Genomic DNA, 20,896 nt, shown 5'->3' with positions numbered 1-20,896 from the left:
TGATGCATAAAATAACAATTGGTAGAATCCTTTTGTGATTAAATTCTAAATGATTTCTCCTCTCTCATTAAGAAAGGAGAAGCACAAATCAAACAGATTTTGATTACCTAGAGGTTACTCTTCAATTCTCACATGCTAACTACTCATACATTGCCAATGTTCTCTGAATGTAAACTCCATTACAGGAGAATGCTGGATGTTTCATGGTTTTACCAGGTAAGCTAAACTCTAACAGTGACACGGGGCTGTCAAAAGGAAGACTTAGAGCTCTCCTGTTTGGCCACAACAGGAGAGAAATAGGAATAACAGATTGAAATTTGAGAGAGGAAGACAGAATTTAGGTTAATTATAAAGAAAGCATTCCTAATAATTAGAGCCATCTCAAAGTAACAGAGGTGGTCTCAGAACAAAAACTCTTGTCCACTTGTTGAAGATTTCATAGAGGTGATTCCTGTTTAGATACAGGTTGAATTAGATGGTATTTGAGGTCCATTTCAATTCTAGCACTCTGTGATTACAATAGTATTTGCATTATCTTCTGATCAAATTTCTAAGAAAAATATATTCCCGAGCTTTCAACCTTGCACTTCTAAAACTAATAGTATCTCCATACAGCAAAGTGGACCAGAAGACTGATACTCCGTGGTTTAAGGTGGTGCACAAAGCATTAGAAAAAGAGTTAAAAGACTAGGCTTTTCAAAGGCTCTACCTGTAACTTGCTATGCAACTTTAGATTTTACTTTCTATGTACAGGCTCTACCTGTAACTTGCTATGTAACCTTAGATTTTATTTTCTATGTGCCTTGGTTTCCTCCATTTATAAAATAAAGGTGATGGCCTGGAATACTTCCCAGGGTCCTTCCTTCTAGTTCTAAGTCTGTGATCTCAAAAAGCGTTATTCTTATATCTAATTCCTTTCCCCCAGCACTAATCTTAGAGGATCCAGGGATGAAAATAACTTTGGAGCTTATTTAATCCAACTTTCTCATTTTACTGAAGAGGAAACAGGCCACAACTATTTTAGGGTTTTGCCCAGGATTACACAGGTAGTAAGTAGCACACATGAGATTCAAATGTTAATCTTCTGGCTCCAAATCCATTGCTCTTTCAGTATACAGCAGTATTTATTCAATCTTAAAGCAACAGAATGAAACATCTCCTCATCACAAGATCCATAATCATCATCCCCAAATGGCTTCAGAATCTGGGGCAGAGGTTGGTAGCATCTTCTATTCAAATGACATAGTGAAGTTTAAAATACTCTGAGAAGCAAAAATGTTTCAACACTGCAAAGATCTGTGATTTTGCCAGTGTAAGTAACTTCCTCCACAAATGTATCACTGATGCATTACATCAGCTCAGACCCCTATAACTTAATAAATGGCCTCAGAGAGCTAAGAACAATATAAAAATATGTTGCCAAAAAATTCACCTCCATGACACCATGCTGCTGATGACCCCTCTTTGCTCTTGGCAAGTATTGTCCACGGACAAGACATCACTAAGCCCATAACACAAAAAAAGCACTATTAATAATGCAGTTATTGCAATCTCTAATCAACTCACCTAAAGCAGAGGGAAGCTGATCATAGTCTTGGGATGTTCGGTTCGTTTTGACATTTTCACTTGCTAATCTCCGAGCAGGAGGCACAGGTACTAAGCCATTTGCTGAATCAAAAAAGGGATCTTTAAAATAAACACAACATTTCAATTAAAGACAATGGAAATAGTTATTTTGTTTACTAATCCCCTTCCTTCCCCCCAAGTCACCAAAAGCTTTTTTTTTTTTAACCAATTAGTCCAGGCTTGGAAACTTATTAAGAAAACTAATTTAGGAACACTAATAAACACCATTCTCTAAGCTGTCAGTATAATCTCAGACTCTTCCCTCCCTCAGGAGATATTCTCAATATTAACTATTGATGGGATATACATATACTTAATCTCTGTTAATTAGCCACGGGGTAGGAATGTAACATTAGAAATCTAGCACTATAACTCAGTATTGAGCTATAAAGCTTGGGAGTTAGGCTCAGGCTCACACTTACATACAAACCTAACTTATTACAAACTTTGCTACTCTTCCTGCAAAGTTCTGACTATACTATAAAAACTGATTCTGTCTCACTTTGGTGTTTAGGGTTGGGGGCAAAAGGAAAATGAAGTCCAGCTGGAATTGCTGAATGTTTTAAATCAGAGATTCTAGATTTAATTTTTTTGTGTAGGGAAAAACCTCAGAAGTGATGTGATTTAACCCCTCATTTTACAAAAGAGGAAAATAATAAGCAGGGAGGCAAACTACTCAAAATCTCTTAGTAATCAACAGAAGCAACATTAGAACCCAGGCATCCTGATTCCAAGCCTGGACCCCATCTACTATACTACATTCTGCCTATCTGTTTTACTACTTTCCACTGTGTACATACAGAAACTGGAACCAACAATTAATGTGTTTTCAAGGGCAAGTACTGCCAGATCAGCTTGAATGAAGAATTCTTTTGAGTTTCTGTGAGGTCTCTTTGACCTCAGTAAGAACATCTAAATCCATTCATTCTCAAACCGCCTTATTGAAAATAAGACATTAGTTACCTCATCTATAAGCCTTCTCTATTTAAGAAGTTTGAGCCTGTACCCTCAATACTTCTATATTCTGTTATAAACTATATAGAATTCAGAAGTGAGTGAGAATAGAAGGGAAAGATGAGCTTTGTGTTCTAAATGGACCATCGATTTTCTATCTATGGACAAATTACAAAATACAAGCATTGCCTATTTTAACTGAAGAGCTAGGAGTCATGTAAATAAACAAATTAGGACCCAGTACTTTCAAAATTCCATCTTCCCAATTACTTAAAGTGTTGTTCAAGAACTTTGAAATAATTTGATAAAAGGCATTTTGTCATAAAAACCATCAGGGTTCATTTATAGGTATTCTTCCAAAATGGGGTTAGCTCAATAACAGACCACCATAAATAGATTTATTAAAAAGGACTTTTTCAGTGATCCAACATTCTTAGATTTGGTAACCTTTACTGTGTTAACAGGGACAGTTACATTGTTATAAATATTTATTTAATCAGACTTATGGAAAAATGTGTTCAGGACAAAGTCCTTGCCAACATACATCAATGCCCCATTAAAAACCTTTACTTATACATCATTAGATATCATCAGAAAATCCCTACAACAAATAATATTCACTTATACCACTCAACTTTACTGTCGATTCAAAATCCACTTCTAGAAGCAAAGACTGCTTTGCATCTTGCTAAGGCAAGGACTCTGCACATCCCTAGTAAACTGAGCCTTGTGTTGGAAGAGTACGTGCTATCGCCCAGTACTTAGTACTCAGGTCTTAAAGGAGAAAAACATATATATCACTCAATTGGTAACATGGACATGAGTCTAGTATTACATAACTGTCAGCTAAACTTAACTGGACCTTATATTTACACAGCATTGAAATTTACAAAGCAACTATTTTGCATATATTTTCTTGTTTGACTTTGTAATACTATGTGTATTATTATCCTCATTTTATAAATAAGGAAACTGAGGCTCCAAGAGGGGACAAGCCTTGCTAATGGCCATAGGACCAGTTCATGATTCAAATCCAGGTTCTGCTAACTCTATATGCAGAATTCTTTCTATCATACTGTAGGACTCCACTGATATGGAATGGATGAAAGATAGCAAGGATTACTAAAATATATATTCTAATTTATAGGCTGGTGGTAAAACAAAATTGAGACAATTAGCACCTTTGACACAACGAGGTACATGTGGCAGTCATTTGAATGATTACTGGACAGGTTACTATATCAAAAAATGAATTTAATAATATGGAAAGTGATTTCATTAGATACTAAAACTGATAATTTCCTATAAATCACAATTTCCTATAAAATAGGAAATTTGCTATTTTCTATAAATCACAATAAAACATATAATTTCTTAGGGATAGTATATAAAGGAATAAGGGGACATTTGGTAAAAAAAAAAAAAAAAAAAAAAAGATCCATAAGGAAAGAAATGATGTTTATAAATAACTGAACTTTCCAAGATCCATTTTCTACAGTAGGTAGAAGTTATAAGACTTTTAGATGAAGTTCTCAAAACACTCCTGCAATAGAGAGGTTCAAGGATCATATGACTATGTTACTTCACAATATCCTAGACATTGTTACTTCACAATGTCTCACAATTTTCATAAGAGAACAACGGAATGTAGGGTAATACAGGTAGCTAGGGATCAGGTTTTGGAGGGTCTTGAATCCCAGGAGAGCACTCCTGTGTTTACCTCATATGTTTATGCTATCTTTCTCATCGGCCCACTCTATTCTGTCTGCCTCTCCAGACTAGTTTTAAATCCAGTTCTAAATTTATAATCCTATGAAACTGAAAAAGGCAAAATAATTACCCTAGACTAAAAAAAAAAAGAAAAGAAAAAAAAGAAAATATGAATGGATTCAGATATTTTCTTTAAAAGACAAATGCAAAATTAGAACTAGTTTACTAAAGAATAAAAGGCAAATGACATCATGCTTACTGACAGTATAGTTGAAAAAGAAGAACATAGTTATTACTCACACACCCTGGCCTCCCTGCACTGTTGCTTAGAGACAGATAAGATAGTACTGGTGCTCAGATATTTAAATTAATGGGAGATGACAGGAGAGGCCACTGCTCAGGCTGGATGGAGTATCTAGCATTAGGACTTAATAAATAATCTTTCCCTCCCTACTTCCCTCCTTTCTTTTCTTCTTCTTCTTCATCCCTCCCTTTCTTCCTGTGAAAGTGGCACAACTGTGCCTCTGCTATGCAGTTCTCAGAAGAACACTGTTGACAAAATCTAGGTCTACAAAAAGAGTTAGAAAAACTTGGATTTCAAAGTCCAAACTGAGTAAACTGGTCCTGAAGTTTAAATCTTCCATACAGAAGATAAAATAGTAGAATATGAAATTATGTTAGCATTATTATGAAAAATTACTTTGATGTATTTATAAAACTCTTCTAATAAAAGCTTTAATTTGCATCGTTTCTGTTATGGCTTTACATTGGATTAGAAACAACTAGATGAGGGAAGCGGCAGAATAAGGACAGCAAATAATATTATCCATCTTATGAAGAAAGTGAAGGTGAACATAAGACACAATGAATATAAGTTTTGCCAAGGCCACATGGATGGTAGGTGGCAGTCATGTTGGAATACAGTCTTCTGATTCCAAGCCTAATATTTACATGTCTTGACCCTTAGCTCCTCTTGATTCTTCATATTTAATGGAATTTTATAATGAATTATAATGGACGGAGAGCCAGAAGCATTTTTCACACACAAGATGCTATGAAATATTAAAATCTTACTTAAATGCCTGCTAAAACTTTCTGTTCTATAGAAAGGATGGAAACTTTAAACCCTAAGGCATTTTAGAAAGAAGTCATTCTAATCATTCAACTTAGTACCTGGCTCATACAAGATTTACCCAGAACTGATGTAGAGCACCTGACATTTGGTCAAGCCCATATAAGTGACAGATAAGTACTTACTGAATGCATGCATGTTGACTGAATCAGTATTTCTGAATAGGAGGAACAAATTAAAAATAAACTAAAGAAGAAACAACCCCCAATCCCTACCACACAATCTGACTGGTGAAAAGAGCATGTATAGCCCTAAATATGTTATTGGTAGCAATTTTTTCCCCTTTCCTTCGTCTTTTATTTTGCTGTTGTTGTTATTTAGTCATTTAAGTGACTTGCCCAGGGTCACACAGCCAGTAAATGTCTGAGGTCAGATTTGAACTCCGGAACATGAGTCTTCCTGATTCTGGGCCTGGCACTCTATCCATGGTGCCACCTAGGGACTCTGTCTTTTAACTACAACCACAGAAAAGAAGTAGGAGCTTTTAAGAGTTTTTTAAAAGCAAACTAATGTCTTGCCTCTGGTCAGCTCAAACAGTCAAAGCAGAAGGACATTCCTATCCATGGTAAAGCTATGTAAGTCACAGAGAGTTGCTGAGAGATAATGTGAAATGAAGGAGTTGGGGATGTTTGGTACCTACCTAGTCCTGGAGTGTTTGGGTACCAACTTACATTCAGAATGAGTTATTTAAAAAAATGTTAAAACGTAGGGCTGAATATAAAATATTATAGTTAGAATAAACTGATGAAATAAACTAAATGAATACTGAACAACATACTTGTCTGTACATTACTGTTTATTTCTTTAAAAGGTGTAGTCTAAAAATACTTGGGTCTGGAGTCAGTAAGACTTACTGAGTTGAAATCTGGCTTCTGACATTAACCACCTGTGTGTTACTCTGGGAAAGTCACTTAACTCTTTTTGCCGGAGTTTTCTTATCTGTAAAATGAGCTGGAAAAGGAAATGGCAAACCATTCCAGTATCTTTGCCAAGAAAACCCCAAAAAGGCCACAAAGAGTGAGACATGATTGAAACATCTGAACAATAACAATAAAAAATATCTGCTTTAAAAACTGGATACAAAATAGAGAACCTTCAACTAGTTGATATAATTATGGTGTATGAAACTCCTGGAATATTACGGCAATATCAAGAGATACTAAATAAGAGGAATTCAGAGAAATGCAGAAAAAATTTAAACTGATATAGCACAAAGTAAGAAGATCCAAGAGACCTACATACAAAATGACCATAATAATGGAAAACAACAAAAGAAGATATCAGAATTCACACTAATATAAATGCTTGACCCTAAAGACACGATGATGAAATATACCTAAATCCTCCCCTCAGAAGAGAAGTGGTGGGCTATGAAATGAAGCATTCATTGGTCAATAAGCCAGTATGTTTTCTTAAATTTCTTTGTTACAATATGTATTCTGTTGGTTGTGGCAGGTTATTAGGATGTAATAGTCATGTGAAAGAATAACAATATGGAAACAGAATCAATAAAACATTAAAAATCAATAAAAGTATCTTTTTAATGGTTTGTATTCTGGCTATTTTGGCAAAATGGTAACTTTTTGATCTTGAAAAATAGAAAATGTGAAAAAAGGTGATAATTTTAGCCAAACTGCTTATATCAAATAGCTATAGCAGAATACTATCACCACTTTGTGGCAACATATTCAAATTGCAGGTCATTTTGCTAAGCAGTGAACTGACTGAATTTGGAAAATCAAATGGTGACATGAAAATTATGAAGTGGCAGTAAATGTCACAGTACTTGAGTAACCTTTCTAACAAACTTGCTCATACTTTTTCAATTATAGAGTCAAGTTATAAAAGCAAGACAAAGAAATCTTTAGTGTGAATGACAGTTTACTAAGGGAAATCATTTAGCATCACAGACTTCATTTAAAGTACCCTTGGGGGGGGGGGCGGAGCCAAGATGGTGGAGTAGAAAGACACACATACACTAGCTCCGAACCCAAAGCCCATAAAATATCTGTAAAAAAGAACTCCCAACAAATTCTGGAGCAGAAGAAGCCACAGAACAACGGAGCGGATGAGATTTCTGTTCCAGAGAGCCCAGAAAACCTCTCGCAAAAGGTCCGTGGCGCTGCGGACCCCAGAGCCGAGCCCAGCCCTGCCTTGGCTGTGCAGCACCAAGAGGAACGGATCCGAGCAGGCTTCAGGGACACAATCTCCAGAGGCCGCGCGGGTCCCTCCACCCACAGGTGACAAGGGCAGGTGAGAAGGTCTCTTTGGCGGGTTGAGAGGGGAGTGGGGTGCCCCCATAACTCAGGCCCCCTCGGGAGGCAGCAGCAGAGGCGGGAGCAGACCAGGGCTCCCCAAGCAGACAGGAGCCCAGATCCATTGTTGAAGGTCTCTGCATAAACCCCCTGAGGGAACTGAGCCCTGAGTGGTGGCCCTGCCCTGAGCATCTGAACTTAATCTCACATTGAATAGCAGCCCTGCCCCTGCCGAAGCCCTGAGGCTGGGAAGCAGCATTTGAATCTGAGACCCCAAGCACTGGCTGGGAGGATCTGGAGGCCAAGTGGGTGTGAAGAGAATATTCAGAAGTCAAGTCACTGGCTGGGAAAATGCCCAGAAAAGGGAAAAAAAATAAGACTATAGAAGGTTACTTTCTTGGTGAACAGGTATTTCCTCCCTTCCTTTCTGATGAGGAAGAACAATGCTTACCATCAGAGAAAGACACAGAAGTCAAGGCTTCTGTACCCCAGCCCACTCAATGGGCTCAGGCCATGGAAGAGCTCAAAAAGGATTTGGAAAATCAAGTTAGAGAGGTGGAGGAAAAACTGGGAAGAGAAATGAGAGACATGCAAGCAAAGCACGAAAAACAAGTAAACACCCTGCTAAAGGAGACCCCAAAAAATGCTGAAGAAAATAACACCTTGTAAAATAGGTTAACTCAATTGGCAAAAGAGGTTCAAAAAGCCAATGAGGAGAAGAATGCTTTCAAAAGCAGAATTAGCCAAATGGAAAAGGAGGTTCAAAAGCTCACTGAAGAAAATAGTTCTTTCAAAATTAGAATGGAACAGATGGAGGCTAATGACTTTATGAGAAACCAAGAAATCACAAAACAAAACCAAAAGAATGAAAAAATGGAAGATAATGTGAAATATCTCATTGGAAAAACCACTAACCTGGAAAATAGATCCAGGAGAGACAATTTAAAAATTATGGGCCTACCTGAAAGCCAGGATCAAAAAAAGAGCCTAGACATCATCTTTCATGAAATTATCAAGGAAAACTGCCCTGAGATTCTAGAACCAGAGAGCAAAATAAATATTGAAAGACTCCACCGACCACCACTGGAAGGAGATCCAAAAAGAGAAACTCCTAGGAACAGCTTCTACATTAAGGGATCGAAGGGTGTGGAATATCATATTCCAGAAGTCAAAGAAACTAGGACTAAAACCAAGAATCACCTACCCAGCAAAACTGAGTATAATACTTCAGGGGAAAAATTGGTCTTTCAATGAAACAGAGGACTTTCAAGCATTCTTGATGAAAAGACCAGAGCTGAAAAGAAAATTTGACTTTCAAACACAAGAATGAAGAGAAGCATGAAAAAGTAAACAGCAAAGAGAAGTCATAAGGGACTTATAAAAGTTGAACTGTTTACATTCCTACATGGAAAGATAATATTTGTAACTCTTGAAACTATTCAGTATCTGGGTACTGGGTGGGATTACACACATACACATGCACACACGCACACATACATAGAGACAGAGTGCACAGAGTGAATTGAAGAGGATGGGATCATATTTTAAAAAAATGAAATCAAGCAGTGAGAGAGAAATATATTGGGAGGAGAAAGGGAGAAATGGAATGGGGCAAATTATCTCTCATAAAAGAGGCAAGCAAAAGACTTATTAGTGGAGGGATAAAGAGGGGGGAGGTGAGAGAAAAACATGAATTACTCTCATCACATTCCACTAAAGGAAGGAATAAAATGCACACTCATTTTGGTATGAAAACCTATCTTACAATACAGGAAAGTGGGGGATAAGGGGATAAGCAGGGTGGGGGGGATGATGGAAGGGAGGGCATGGGGAGGAGGGAGCAATCTGAGGTCAACACTCACGGGGAGGGACAGGATCAAAAGAGAGAATAGAAGTAATGGGGGGCAGGATAGGATGGAGGGAAATATAGTCAGTCTTATACAACACGACTATTATGGAAGTCATTCGCAAAACTACACAGATTTGGCCTATATTGAATTGCTTGCCTTCCAAAGGAAGGGGTGGGGAGGGAGGGAGGAAAAGAAGTTGGAACTCAAAGTGTTAGGAACAACTGTCGAGTACTGTTCTTACCACTAGGAAATAAGAAATACAGGTAAAGGGGTACAGAAAGTTGTTTGGCCCAACAGGACAAAAGAGAAGATGGAGACGAGGGCAGAGAGGGATGATAGAAGAGAGAGCAGATTGGTGATAGGGGAATTAGAATGCTTGGTGTTTTGGGGTGGGGGGAGGGGACAAAAGGGGAGAAAATTTGGAACCCAAAATTTTGTTAAAATGAATGTTAAAAGTTAAATGAATAAACAAATTAATTAAAAAAAAATAAAGTACCCTTACTCTAAAAGGTTAGCATGGGAACTGCAATTTTCATGGCTTTATGTGGTTGACTTTTAGTCTGAGAAAAAAAAAATTTAAAAACCTATTTCTATGGTTAAGAAAACAATTAGTTCAGTTCATACTTCAAAAGATATATTTTATCATCACTAACAAGGCACACTGTTCCAGTCTACATAACAATGATTATAAGAGAAGTTAATTCTACCTGAAAAATAAAATTTTTCTGACTATTGCCAAATGAATAGTGTTAGTTTGTTTTTCGGGGTCCTCAGCATGAAAACAAAACACTAAGCTAATTCTTCTAAAAAGAGTCACTTAAAAAAATAGTTGAGTCACTTTAAAAAATAGTATCACACAAGTTGTCAATAAAAACAACATAACAATTGCTTAAATACAATGGAAAAATTTAGTACTTGTGAGTACCTACAAGTTGGAAAAACAGTTAGCTACTCCAAAACGTAAAACTATCCTAGTATTTTGCAAATGGTTAATAAGGAGACTTAGAAATTCAAAAGAACTGATTTTGCCACAAATTAGTAGTGCAAACTTAGTAGTATAAACATTTCACTTAATTTCATCTGTCCAGTGAGGATGTCAGATCAGATGCTGAAGGTCCCTTCTAGCTCTAAAAACCTACGATTCTATTTCTTGCCTTCTTTCCATTTTTTTCAGTTTCTTTTGTTTCAAAAAAGCAGACTCTTGAATTTTTCTGAAAGTTTAGCTAGAGGCAAGCAAATTGTGCATCTTTAATAGCTATCTCATCAGATAGGAGATAAATTTTTGCTCTCAGTTAAAGATCTGGATTTGACTTTTCCCCTTACCTGAAGGAGGAAGAAACAGGTCATGTCCTGAGGATGGCCGACTCCCAGAGCCAGGAGGTTTTGTATGTTCAATGAGACTATGTCTGGCAGGAGGTGGGGGTGGTGGAAGCGAGGGGGGAAGGACATCAAAAGCATCTTCACCTGTATTCAGAGAAAAGTCAGTATTTTAAGCCCAATGTTATTAAGAAAACCATGATATCAAGAAAAAGTTACAATTGATTTTCTCTTGCTGCTTTGCAGTCTCTCATTTCCAAGATCTATCTATCAGTTCACTGATTCTGATAATGGAATCTTTAAGTCTGATTGCTTGTCCAGGAACTGCGTGTGCATGTATGTGTGCAAAACTCACACACACAAAGGGACTGACCTTTAATTCCAATAGATTCTTTTCATTTCTCAGGTGAATTTTTGCAGTTTATGCAATTTTTCAGCTTGTGCAACTTGCACCATATAGCTACAAATTTTAAAACATGAACAAACAAAATCGAACAAACTTACTACAGCTAAAATTCCTCTATAGCAAAAGTCTGAGTGACAAAAATGGCTCTCCCCCATGCCCCTGATGCTCCATCCCCTTATGTAGTTGTTCAACACAACAAAAGAATGTCAACCTCCCTTTGAGTTAATTTAATAGGATTCAATCTTTACAGGTTAATTACTCGAATGACAGCCAAAACACTTCAGAAGATGTAGCCTAAAACAAGCAAATATGTTACTGATATGGTAAGTTTCTCAATGAAAGAGTAATTCAGTTTTACACACAGTGATCCTCTTTCGTGTGGCTCCAGGGGTCATACTAACTAATATTCTATACTGCAAAAATAAACTGCAAATTTATCTAATCACTGATTTTGTTAAAAAAACACACCAACCACAAACATTTTTAAAGAAAAAAAAATAATGTTCCCGTGTGTCTTCATCTAGGCAAACTAGTAAAAATGTTATAGTTACATCTATAAGTATAAATGTAACTATATATAAAATCATATAAATGCACACATGCACTTTATCACACTTTTGGGAAAATATACAAATACAAACTTTTACAAGTGTTTTTATCTTTATTTAGATATAAAAATCATATACAGAGATGTATAGTTACCTTTCTATTATAGCTAGATTTATAAATGAGACGTTCTACACCAAACCCTGCTCCAGTACTTAATCTTGGCATGGAGATGACCCAGTGAGTAAATTTTGATAGGCTCTAAAGAGCAGGAAGGACTTTCCAAGACTGACCTGTTGTCATCAAAGTACTGAATGTTGGTCATCTGGGGATCAGCTTAGGTATGTTTGAAACAGTCCATTCCCAGAGAGATGGTAAATTATTAATGATTTTTGTTCCATCAAAATAACTTACCAATAATGTTTTGTAATGAACAGAAGGTGACAATCTACACTGATGGAGGAAGGATTCACATTAATGAAATATTTAATCCCTTAGTTGTTGAGGTAATACATATCCATCCATACATAAATTTATAATGGAAGTTTAATAAAACTTTATCCACTTGATAACATTCTATAGGACTGTATAACACCATGCTAGTGTAACATTCTCTTTGTATATTTATAGATGGGCTTCAACAGAATTTTGAATTATACCAAATTTTAAGCTGTGATAACTTGCGTTACTGTGGGGCCCCAGTGAATGGGGATGCTTTCTGCTTTTTTCATTGCAAAATTGGAGTTTCATTTGCCTCAATCATACATACTGTTCAATATGACAGCAGATACACATCTATATTTATAAATATAGATCTGTCTAGATAAATATCACTGATGCACAGGAAAGTCTTCCAAAGGTTCTCAGATCTGCTTCTTTTTGAGGGAGTAAATGGGTACAGAAGAACAACAAAAAAGACTCAAATACAAAGGGAACAGCTGATCTAGTTACTTTTTCTTTTGCCATTAGTGTATCTCATAGGAACATAGATCTAGAGCTCCCAGGGATCATAGAGGCTCAACCACTTCACTTTACAGCTAAGGAAACTGACACCCAGAAAGGGTAAGTGACATGCATATACACTGAGTAAGTGTCTAAGAAAGAATTCAAACCCAGGTCTTCCCAACTCTTAAATCCTGTGCTCTACTCATTATTTCACAGTACCTCTTAATGAGTAACATCTTAGATGATCCATTCAGGATTGTTTTCTGTTTGAAATCCCCCTCCCAATGGCTACTGATTCTTTGATCTGCTTCTTTAATATTCTCATGTATATAACTTTATTTTTTCAATTTTCTTCCTTCTACTTTTGTACTTGTCACCATTGGCACAGCTGGCCTTTTAAATCATCTGCCAGGGAAGCAGCAACAGCAGCAGCAGTAGATGCAAAGATTCAAAATTTCCCTTAGTGCTAAGTTTTTTTTTTTTAAAGAAAATATATGTGTATGAATATATGTATACATGTATGTATGAACATGCTTCCTTGACAAATTCTATAACACTGATGTTGACACAAAGAAGAGCCTCATGTTAAGAGAGCTTTCTGAAGGGCTCAAAATGACTCTCAAGTATTAAGTCATTTGTCCTGTCAACAATTCTCTGTTAGATAGTGGGAAGAATTACTATTCCTTTTTTACAGACTCAGACACTAAGGGAGTAAGTAATTTGCCTACCATCACAGGGTAGGTGATAAACCAGGAATAAAGGAAGGAAGGAAACAAGAATTTAAGTCCCTATTATGTGCCAGCACTGGGAGGGGAGGGACCTACTATGTGGCAGGTACTGTGCTAAGAGCTTTTCAAATATTCTCTCATTTGATTATCACAACAACCCTGGGAGGTAGATGCTATTATTATCTCCATTTTAAAGTTGAGGAAACTGAAGCAGACAGAGCTTAAGTGACTTGCCCAAGGTCACAGAGCTGGTAGATGTCTGAGGACAGATTTGAATTTGGATATTCCTCACTCCAGGCCTAGCTTTATATTCACTATGATATTTGGCTGCCTAGAATACTAACTTCACAACTCTTTCAGATACATGTGCAACATCAGATTCTAATCTGAAACCAGAGATGTGACATACCACACAGATATACCAATCATTAAGGCAATAGAGAAAGAAATCAAAGGGCTTATCTGGTGTGTAATGGATAGATAATTGAGTCCTGGAGCCAGGAAGACCCGAATTCAAGTCCCTCATGCGACACGTACTACTTAAGTAACCCCCAGCAGTTCACTTAACCTTTCAATGATTGAGGTGACTCTTAAGATTTTAATTTGCCCAGAGAGTGGCAACTTGCACTGGTAGATTGAGTTTCCTTACTGGTACCTCCCTACATCAATGAAATCACAGATCTAGCCTAGGGATAAGGAAACTATTTCTCATGGTATACACAGAGGCTATTAAAGATTACACTAAACTAAACATCGGCTGCACATTCATTAACATCTGATTAGTTTTAAAATATCACAGCTATTTACATTATACCATTAAGGAAACAACTTTTAACAAAAGCCCTACGTACCATATTTTATATGGGCACTTTTCACAAACTGGAAAGAAATATAAGTATTATATTAATTATGTTATATTTAAAGATATATTTCTCATATTATGTGACATGAGAATATGAAATTTCCCATGACATCATGAGAAATTAGTATTTATATCCCCCCATGCCTAATGGCTCTCTGTTTAAACATTCAGGATGATTATTTATCTGTAGTCATGGCTATGGGACCTGAGAGTCACCATCACCTATAAATCCTATCAAACTTTCAAAGAAAGGAGAGTGATTAGTAACATTCTAGGTTTTTGTATGTCTAACTTGGAATGCTGAAAAGATGCAATGTGTTTAAAATTTTTTGTTTTATTTGTTTTATAAAAAAGTCTTCAACCTAATGGTGGGATGAGAAGATCATAATCAGAGGGCGTCCTGTTGAGTGAAGAATCAAGCTTTGGACTGTCACGGGATGGAGGTCTGGCAGGTGGCAATGGCACCGGAACAAGAGCTGAATCAAAAACATCTCCTAGAGGATGACACAGAATCTTAGTGCATTTTTATTACAATACATTGACACAATTTTGCCTTTCAATTCTATCATTAAGATGCTAAATATAGATAGGAAATTTTCATGTACCCACCCTTTATATATATGCCTAATTCAGGGTGGTTTGATTTCTTCAGCTCTGAGGAGGTACCATGTGTTCCATTCATTATACATTGACCATTCTCACATGACCTAGGGATAGAGGAAAAAAAAGACATGACTTATCTGACTATAACAGAATCCAACTTTAAATTTATTTAAGGTGAGGAAGATGAAAGAAGGGGCAACTCCAGTATAACATTCTATAACAAAATTTGAAAAATTAACTTTCCCTATGAAAAGAAAAAGTAAAATATATCTGAAGATACTTTACATGTCCTAAAAAGCAAAGGTAAAAAAATAATCAATGAAAAGAAAGGGGGATTTTAAGAGTTAGTGTTACTTCTTAACTGAAAGTAAGGATTGCTATAGAACAGAACTTAAGATAATAATAATTATTGTAAATCATACAACCCTCTAGAAACCTATTTTTGTTAAGCACTAAAAAAGAACAGGGAGACAATCTGTACTGTAAATAAACAATTTAATAGGTTAACAGTTTAATTCCTGGTGAATGAGGGAAAAAAGGAGACTGGCACCCTGTAGGAGCTTAATAAATGCTTATTTATGATCATATACATTTTGGTTTTTTTTTTCCTTACAATGTAAACTTTTTTTCAAAATGAAAAGAAACTCGTTTCCATTATAAATTCAAAGTACCAAATAATATTAGTCACAGAACTAGCAAACGAGATGAGACAACGATGTAGAAAGGAGTAAATATATTATACAAGGGATTCAATTCAATAAACATTTATATTTATTTATTTTTAGTTTTCAATATTCATTTCCACAAAATTTTGAGTTTCAAATTTTCTCCCTGTCTATCCCCTCCCCCCACCCCATAACGCCTTGCATGATGATTACCTCTTCCCTCAATATGCCCTCCCTTCTATCATACCCCTCCCTTCCCTTATCCCCTTCTTCTCTCTTTTCTTGTAAGGCAAGATAGGTTTCTATACCCCATTACCTGTATTCAATAAATATTTATTAAGTGCCTGTTATATGCCAGGTTGTGTTAGGTGCTGGAAATAAAAAAGCTGACATGATAGCAATCCAGTCCCTGTTCTCAAAGTGCTCAAGAAGTGCTAGGAAGAAACAATATTGACACTGATAAGTACATTCAAAGTCAAGGGCCAAGAGCTCACTTGTAGGATTTGGTTGAATCTTGAAGAGAGGTAGGGATTCTAAGGAAAAGACAAAGAAGAAGGAGATATCAAGCACTGGGGACATGGAGGTGGGAGATGAACTGCTGCACATAGAAAATGTCAAGTACGTTAGTTTGGCTATGTGTAGGACACATGAGGTGGAATGACAGGAAATACATCTAGAAAGATAGGTTGAAGTAAGGGCTTCAAATATCAAAGAGAAATGATATTTTATGCTATAGGGGGCTCCTAAGCTTCTTCAGCAGATGAATGACCTGATCAGCTCTGTGAAGGAAGGATGGTTGAGGGGAGAGGACTCAGGGAGAACACTTAGAAGACTATCACAGTTCTCCACGAAAGAACATTCAGTGTGAGGAAAAAGAAGGGGATAAATAGGAGAGATGTTGTAGAGGCAAATGAACATGATTTGGCAAATGACTGGATATGGCAGTAGAAAAAAATATCAGGGAGTGGGCTGTGCTCCAGAAACTGAGGTCCAAGTAATAAAAAATTTGTTGAAGGCTACATAGGTAGCAGAGATAAAATGTTAATGCATGTTTCCAAGATCCAATTCATATGGTCTTTTCCATTAAACCAGACTACTCAGGAACCATTCAAAAAATAAAATTCTTAAATTTTTATGATTTATAAGCAGATCTTCAAGAAAAAAATTAGATTTTAAAATAAATGTCAGGGTCTCCTAATGAGACTAGATCCTAAGTAATGATTACTCTTCTGTTGCATAAGTTAATTAATACCAACAAGGAGAGATATCAGAATACAAATGATAAAAACAGGGTAAGGAATTGAAAACACCTTATGAAAGTACGGAAGGATGAATAAATGCAATTAATATTCTTTCTCCAGGTTCATATTATTTTCTTCTTTCTACGAGTTACTAGTTATAGGTATGTATAAAGGTTCAATCATTTTACAACAAATATAATTAGCAGAGGTGGACACCAGTGAAAATATCTCTATATTAAAAAGTACTAACATATTTCAAATAATATTTGGTATAGTAAGAGAATTTCATAAGCGTCTCTTCCATTTTCTACAAGTAGACTTGGAATAGGATTTGGACCTTGACTATCATAGCCTATTACAGTGTGGCTTTAATCAATGTAGGGCACTGATAACATATTTGAAGGGGCTCTAAATAATTTTTAGACAGTACTGTTGAAATGAATGAACTATACAGCGCTACATGCTAACCTTTATGAATACTACATACTGATATCAATGTCCCCTGCCCTTCTGGTAGAACTGAGGAACAATGAATTTGGTATGGATTGTAACTTTCACAAAATCTATAGAAGATGTCACAAATTCTCTTTAAGGCAAACTGTCCTGATCCTTAGAACAAGTATGAACCAAAATATATTAAAAAAAAAAAAGGTGGAATTATTCAATAATTAGAACAAAATAAATTCTCTTGCAGAAATGTATTCAGTTGTCTCTGGCAGTTCATTCTCTTTAAGAGGTAAGAAAATAGTTTACTTTAATCAATCACTGATTTTAACAGATGATGAATTTTCATGAAAAATGATTGACTTTTTGTGAAATGTAATTGCATTATTCATCTAACATTTCCCTTTCTCTACATACTGAAAGATCATTCTTCTTTTGGTGGTTATTACCCATATGACCTTGGACAAATCACTTAGCTTCCCTGGTAATCGCTTCCTCATGTGTTAAAAAAACAAAGAAAGAAAGAAAAATGTGGGGGGGGGGGTAGAGGAGAGAGGGGCTAGACTAGATGACTTCTTTGATCCCCCTTCCAGCTCACAGCACCCTAAATATTAAGGGGAAAAGAATTCTGACATGAAATTAAGTTTGTGTTTTATGTATATAGGAAAAGTCATCCTTCCCAAGTTTGAAAGTGTGAAGTGATCAATGGATATTTATAACAAACTAAACTCTGGCAGAATCACATTATTATTTTGTCTGTCGACAAACGTTTATTAAGCATCTACAATGTACCAGGCACTGAGCTAAGTGCTAGGAATATAAAAACAGGCAAAAGATACACAGTCCCTGCCCTATGAGGGCAGGGGGTCACAATATTTTCTTTAATGCGCAATAGTACAGAAAGGATAATAATGATCACAATTTAAATTAATAGGATCTGTGAAACTTACCAATAAAGAGTTAAGGAAGACTTACTCACATTTAAAGTATAAAAATATAGCATCATTTGCATCTGTGGAACAACTGAAAATCCTGGGATCACAGATTCAGAGCTGGAAGGACCCCAGATCATCTGGTCCTTCTCCTTCATTTAACAGAGGAGGAAACTGAGGTCAGGGGAGGTGAAGCAATTTGCCCAAGGTCCTCCTTTTCTAGCCACAAGAAATTACCACAAGGAAAAAGAAAAGGAGGAGAGTACCCAGATGTACTACAAATTGTGAAGAGCCTAAGGAATGTAAATTAATAACAACCTAACTCATTTTGAGACTCACTTTTGACTTTTTAAAAAAATTTCAGAAATTTTTCTTCTTCACAAAGTCACTAATTGTTCTGTCAGTAAAGATCCTAAACAAAACAAATGAGCATCACAGACTTCAGTTCTATCCTTGCGATAGAATGCTTTGGGCCATTAGGCTTCAGAAGTTGCACTTCACTTAACTATTTAAAATGACCCCCAAATCCCCAAGATGAGAGCTTGCTTAACTTGAAGCCCCTTTCTTTTTCTTTTCTTATTCTATAAAAATGGCAATAAAATTTTGTACAGTTTGAGAATGAAATTATCACTCTACTCTGGTAAACTGTTTTACATTCATTTGGTTAGGTTTTAAAAGTAAATGGCAGACTGCTGAGAAGCATCAGGGAGGTAAATCAAGTGCCTCTAAGAGAAAATAAATAAATAAATAAATAAAGCCTGATATTTTAGGCACACAGGCAGATAAAACTAGACGAAATTGAAGAATACAATTAGGTTGAGGCTTGTTTGTGAATTCACTTTTTGAATCCAGTTTCTTCTTCCAACCTGAAGATACTAATTCAGTGAATCCTTATTTAAACTCTTCATTTTCTCAATGACTTTTGAACTCTAAAGGTAGTTGCCACTCCAAAAGCTAAGGATAACATAATTTCAGTGGGAATAAAGGAAAAAAAATGAATCATAATGTCAGTATCTGATCTCTGTAAGCCTGATAAAATTTTAGCTAATGCAATCTGTGGGGATGGAAAGATAGGGATCTAGTATTGTGAACAGCAAAGGGAGGTACATTTTAGATGATTTAGTTTCATTTATTCAAAATCTGAATAGAGGCAACTATGCTCATGAGTGAAAAGACATGAATATAAAAATTCTCCAATATAAAATAAGGATAATGTTAAGGCACATTTGCATAATGACTTTCTTTATACCATTTCAAAGTTTCTATAGATACTCATTCTTCTTGCAGAGGAAGGTATGCAGAACAAATCCCAAGTACTGAAATAGTTTACTGAAATTGCATGTATTCTACATGAGCAGAATCATATTAAAGTATGAGTTATTTTTTTTCATGGAACAAAATGTTCCATTATACCCACCAGTTAACTAATTTAGTGTAATGGCTTCCTGATTAATGAGAAGTTTGCATCTTTTAATTCACTCTGGAATAAGGGCAGAAAATAGGAAGCACAAGGGAGGATTCAAATTAGCCCAAGAATTCAACTGTTTCTAATTAAATGTAAATGATTAAAGCACATAAAATCAGGAACAAAAGAAGTCGTGTCTATGAAGATGTAAGTTGATAAACATTGCATATATTCTTACCGTACAGGAGGCTTTATGCTATGACAATGAAGTGGTTGTGAGCTCAGGGATATAGGATGGGATGAAGGAATCTTGTAGTCATCATCCTCTTCCTCTACATTTTCTTTTACTTTTTCTGACAGACTATTTGTTAAAGGAATAGGACACCTATTAAAAACAAAAATTCTGCTTGACTTTTCAGCATAGCTAAGTTTGATGTGATATATACAAATGACAAGGACTACTCTGTCAGTTATTCATCTTTCAATTACAGGATAACATCAGAGGAGCTGCTTCTTAAAATCAATATAAATGAATCAGATTTTTCATTCTTTTGGCCAAGATTCAATAGAGGGGAAAAAGCAACTTTTTGTTTATTATTTTAAATGAAAGAATAACAAGAACTAGGTGCTGTCAAATCAAACAAAAAAGTCTTGCTGCTAACAGAAAAGATGTGTACATTTTCCAAAGCAACTTCAATAAAATATTCAGTAATAAGGTAATCTTTTAACTTGAAATGGGTAAATAAAATAATAAAAACAGGCAAATTTTCAACTTGATTATTTTAAAAAGTCTTCATGAAAGAGGACTCAGGAAAAAGTCTCAGGATAATTGGCATTTTCCATAGTTAGGGAATGGTCAGTTCAGTTTAAGGATATCTTATTTTCTTTTCTATAAATTTAAATTATGAAATATTTTTTAAAATTAAGCATGAAACATGAACGGAAACCATTTAGAGCAGCAGAGAAAGGGAGAATTTTACTTGAGGTCCTCATTTCCATCATCTGATAAAGTACAATAGATAATTGTTTAAATCTTCAATTTATTTGGCTAAAAGAAATGAACAGAAATTAATAAAATAACTGAAATATAACCAGAACATAAGATGATCAAGTAAAACACAGGAAAATAAGCTTTAAATGAACAATATATGTTTCTACTTTTATATTCTAGAAAGTCTGCAATTTTCAACCACCTTCCGTAGAGGGAGCAAGAGGTCTTCTCTAAATATAGCAGTTTATAGACTGGAATAACTTCCCCTCCCCTTTGATTTCATG

At 35.7% G+C, this 20,896-nt stretch overlaps 1 protein-coding gene across 11 annotated transcripts in view; it reads right to left on the bottom strand.

Annotated features, from left to right (window-relative positions):
* Positions 1–20,896, bottom strand: part of CBLB (Cbl proto-oncogene B) — a 236,034-nt gene that overhangs the window by 18,987 nt on the left and 196,151 nt on the right. For 7 of the 11 annotated variants that reach the window (XM_072614114.1, XM_072614120.1, XM_072614115.1 and 4 more), the window contains 5 exons: positions 19,860–20,006; positions 14,941–15,038; positions 14,694–14,825; positions 10,851–10,991; positions 1,567–1,686 (listed from right to left, as the gene is read on the bottom strand). In XM_072614114.1, coding sequence (XP_072470215.1) covers positions 1,567–1,686; positions 10,851–10,991; positions 14,694–14,825; positions 14,941–15,038; positions 19,860–20,006 — 638 coding nt within the window. The remainder of the gene's footprint in view (positions 1–1,566; positions 1,687–10,850; positions 10,992–14,693; positions 14,826–14,940; positions 15,039–19,859; positions 20,007–20,896) is intronic. The other 4 variants (XM_072614117.1, XM_072614119.1, XM_072614118.1 and 1 more) reach the window with 4 other exon arrangements.

Source organism: Notamacropus eugenii, chromosome 5, assembly GCF_028372415.1.
Source record: "Notamacropus eugenii isolate mMacEug1 chromosome 5, mMacEug1.pri_v2, whole genome shotgun sequence".
NCBI lineage: Eukaryota > Metazoa > Chordata > Mammalia > Diprotodontia > Macropodidae > Notamacropus > Notamacropus eugenii.
The sequence above is the reverse complement of the archived record's forward strand: the minus strand, read 5'-3'. Positions and strand labels throughout refer to the sequence as shown.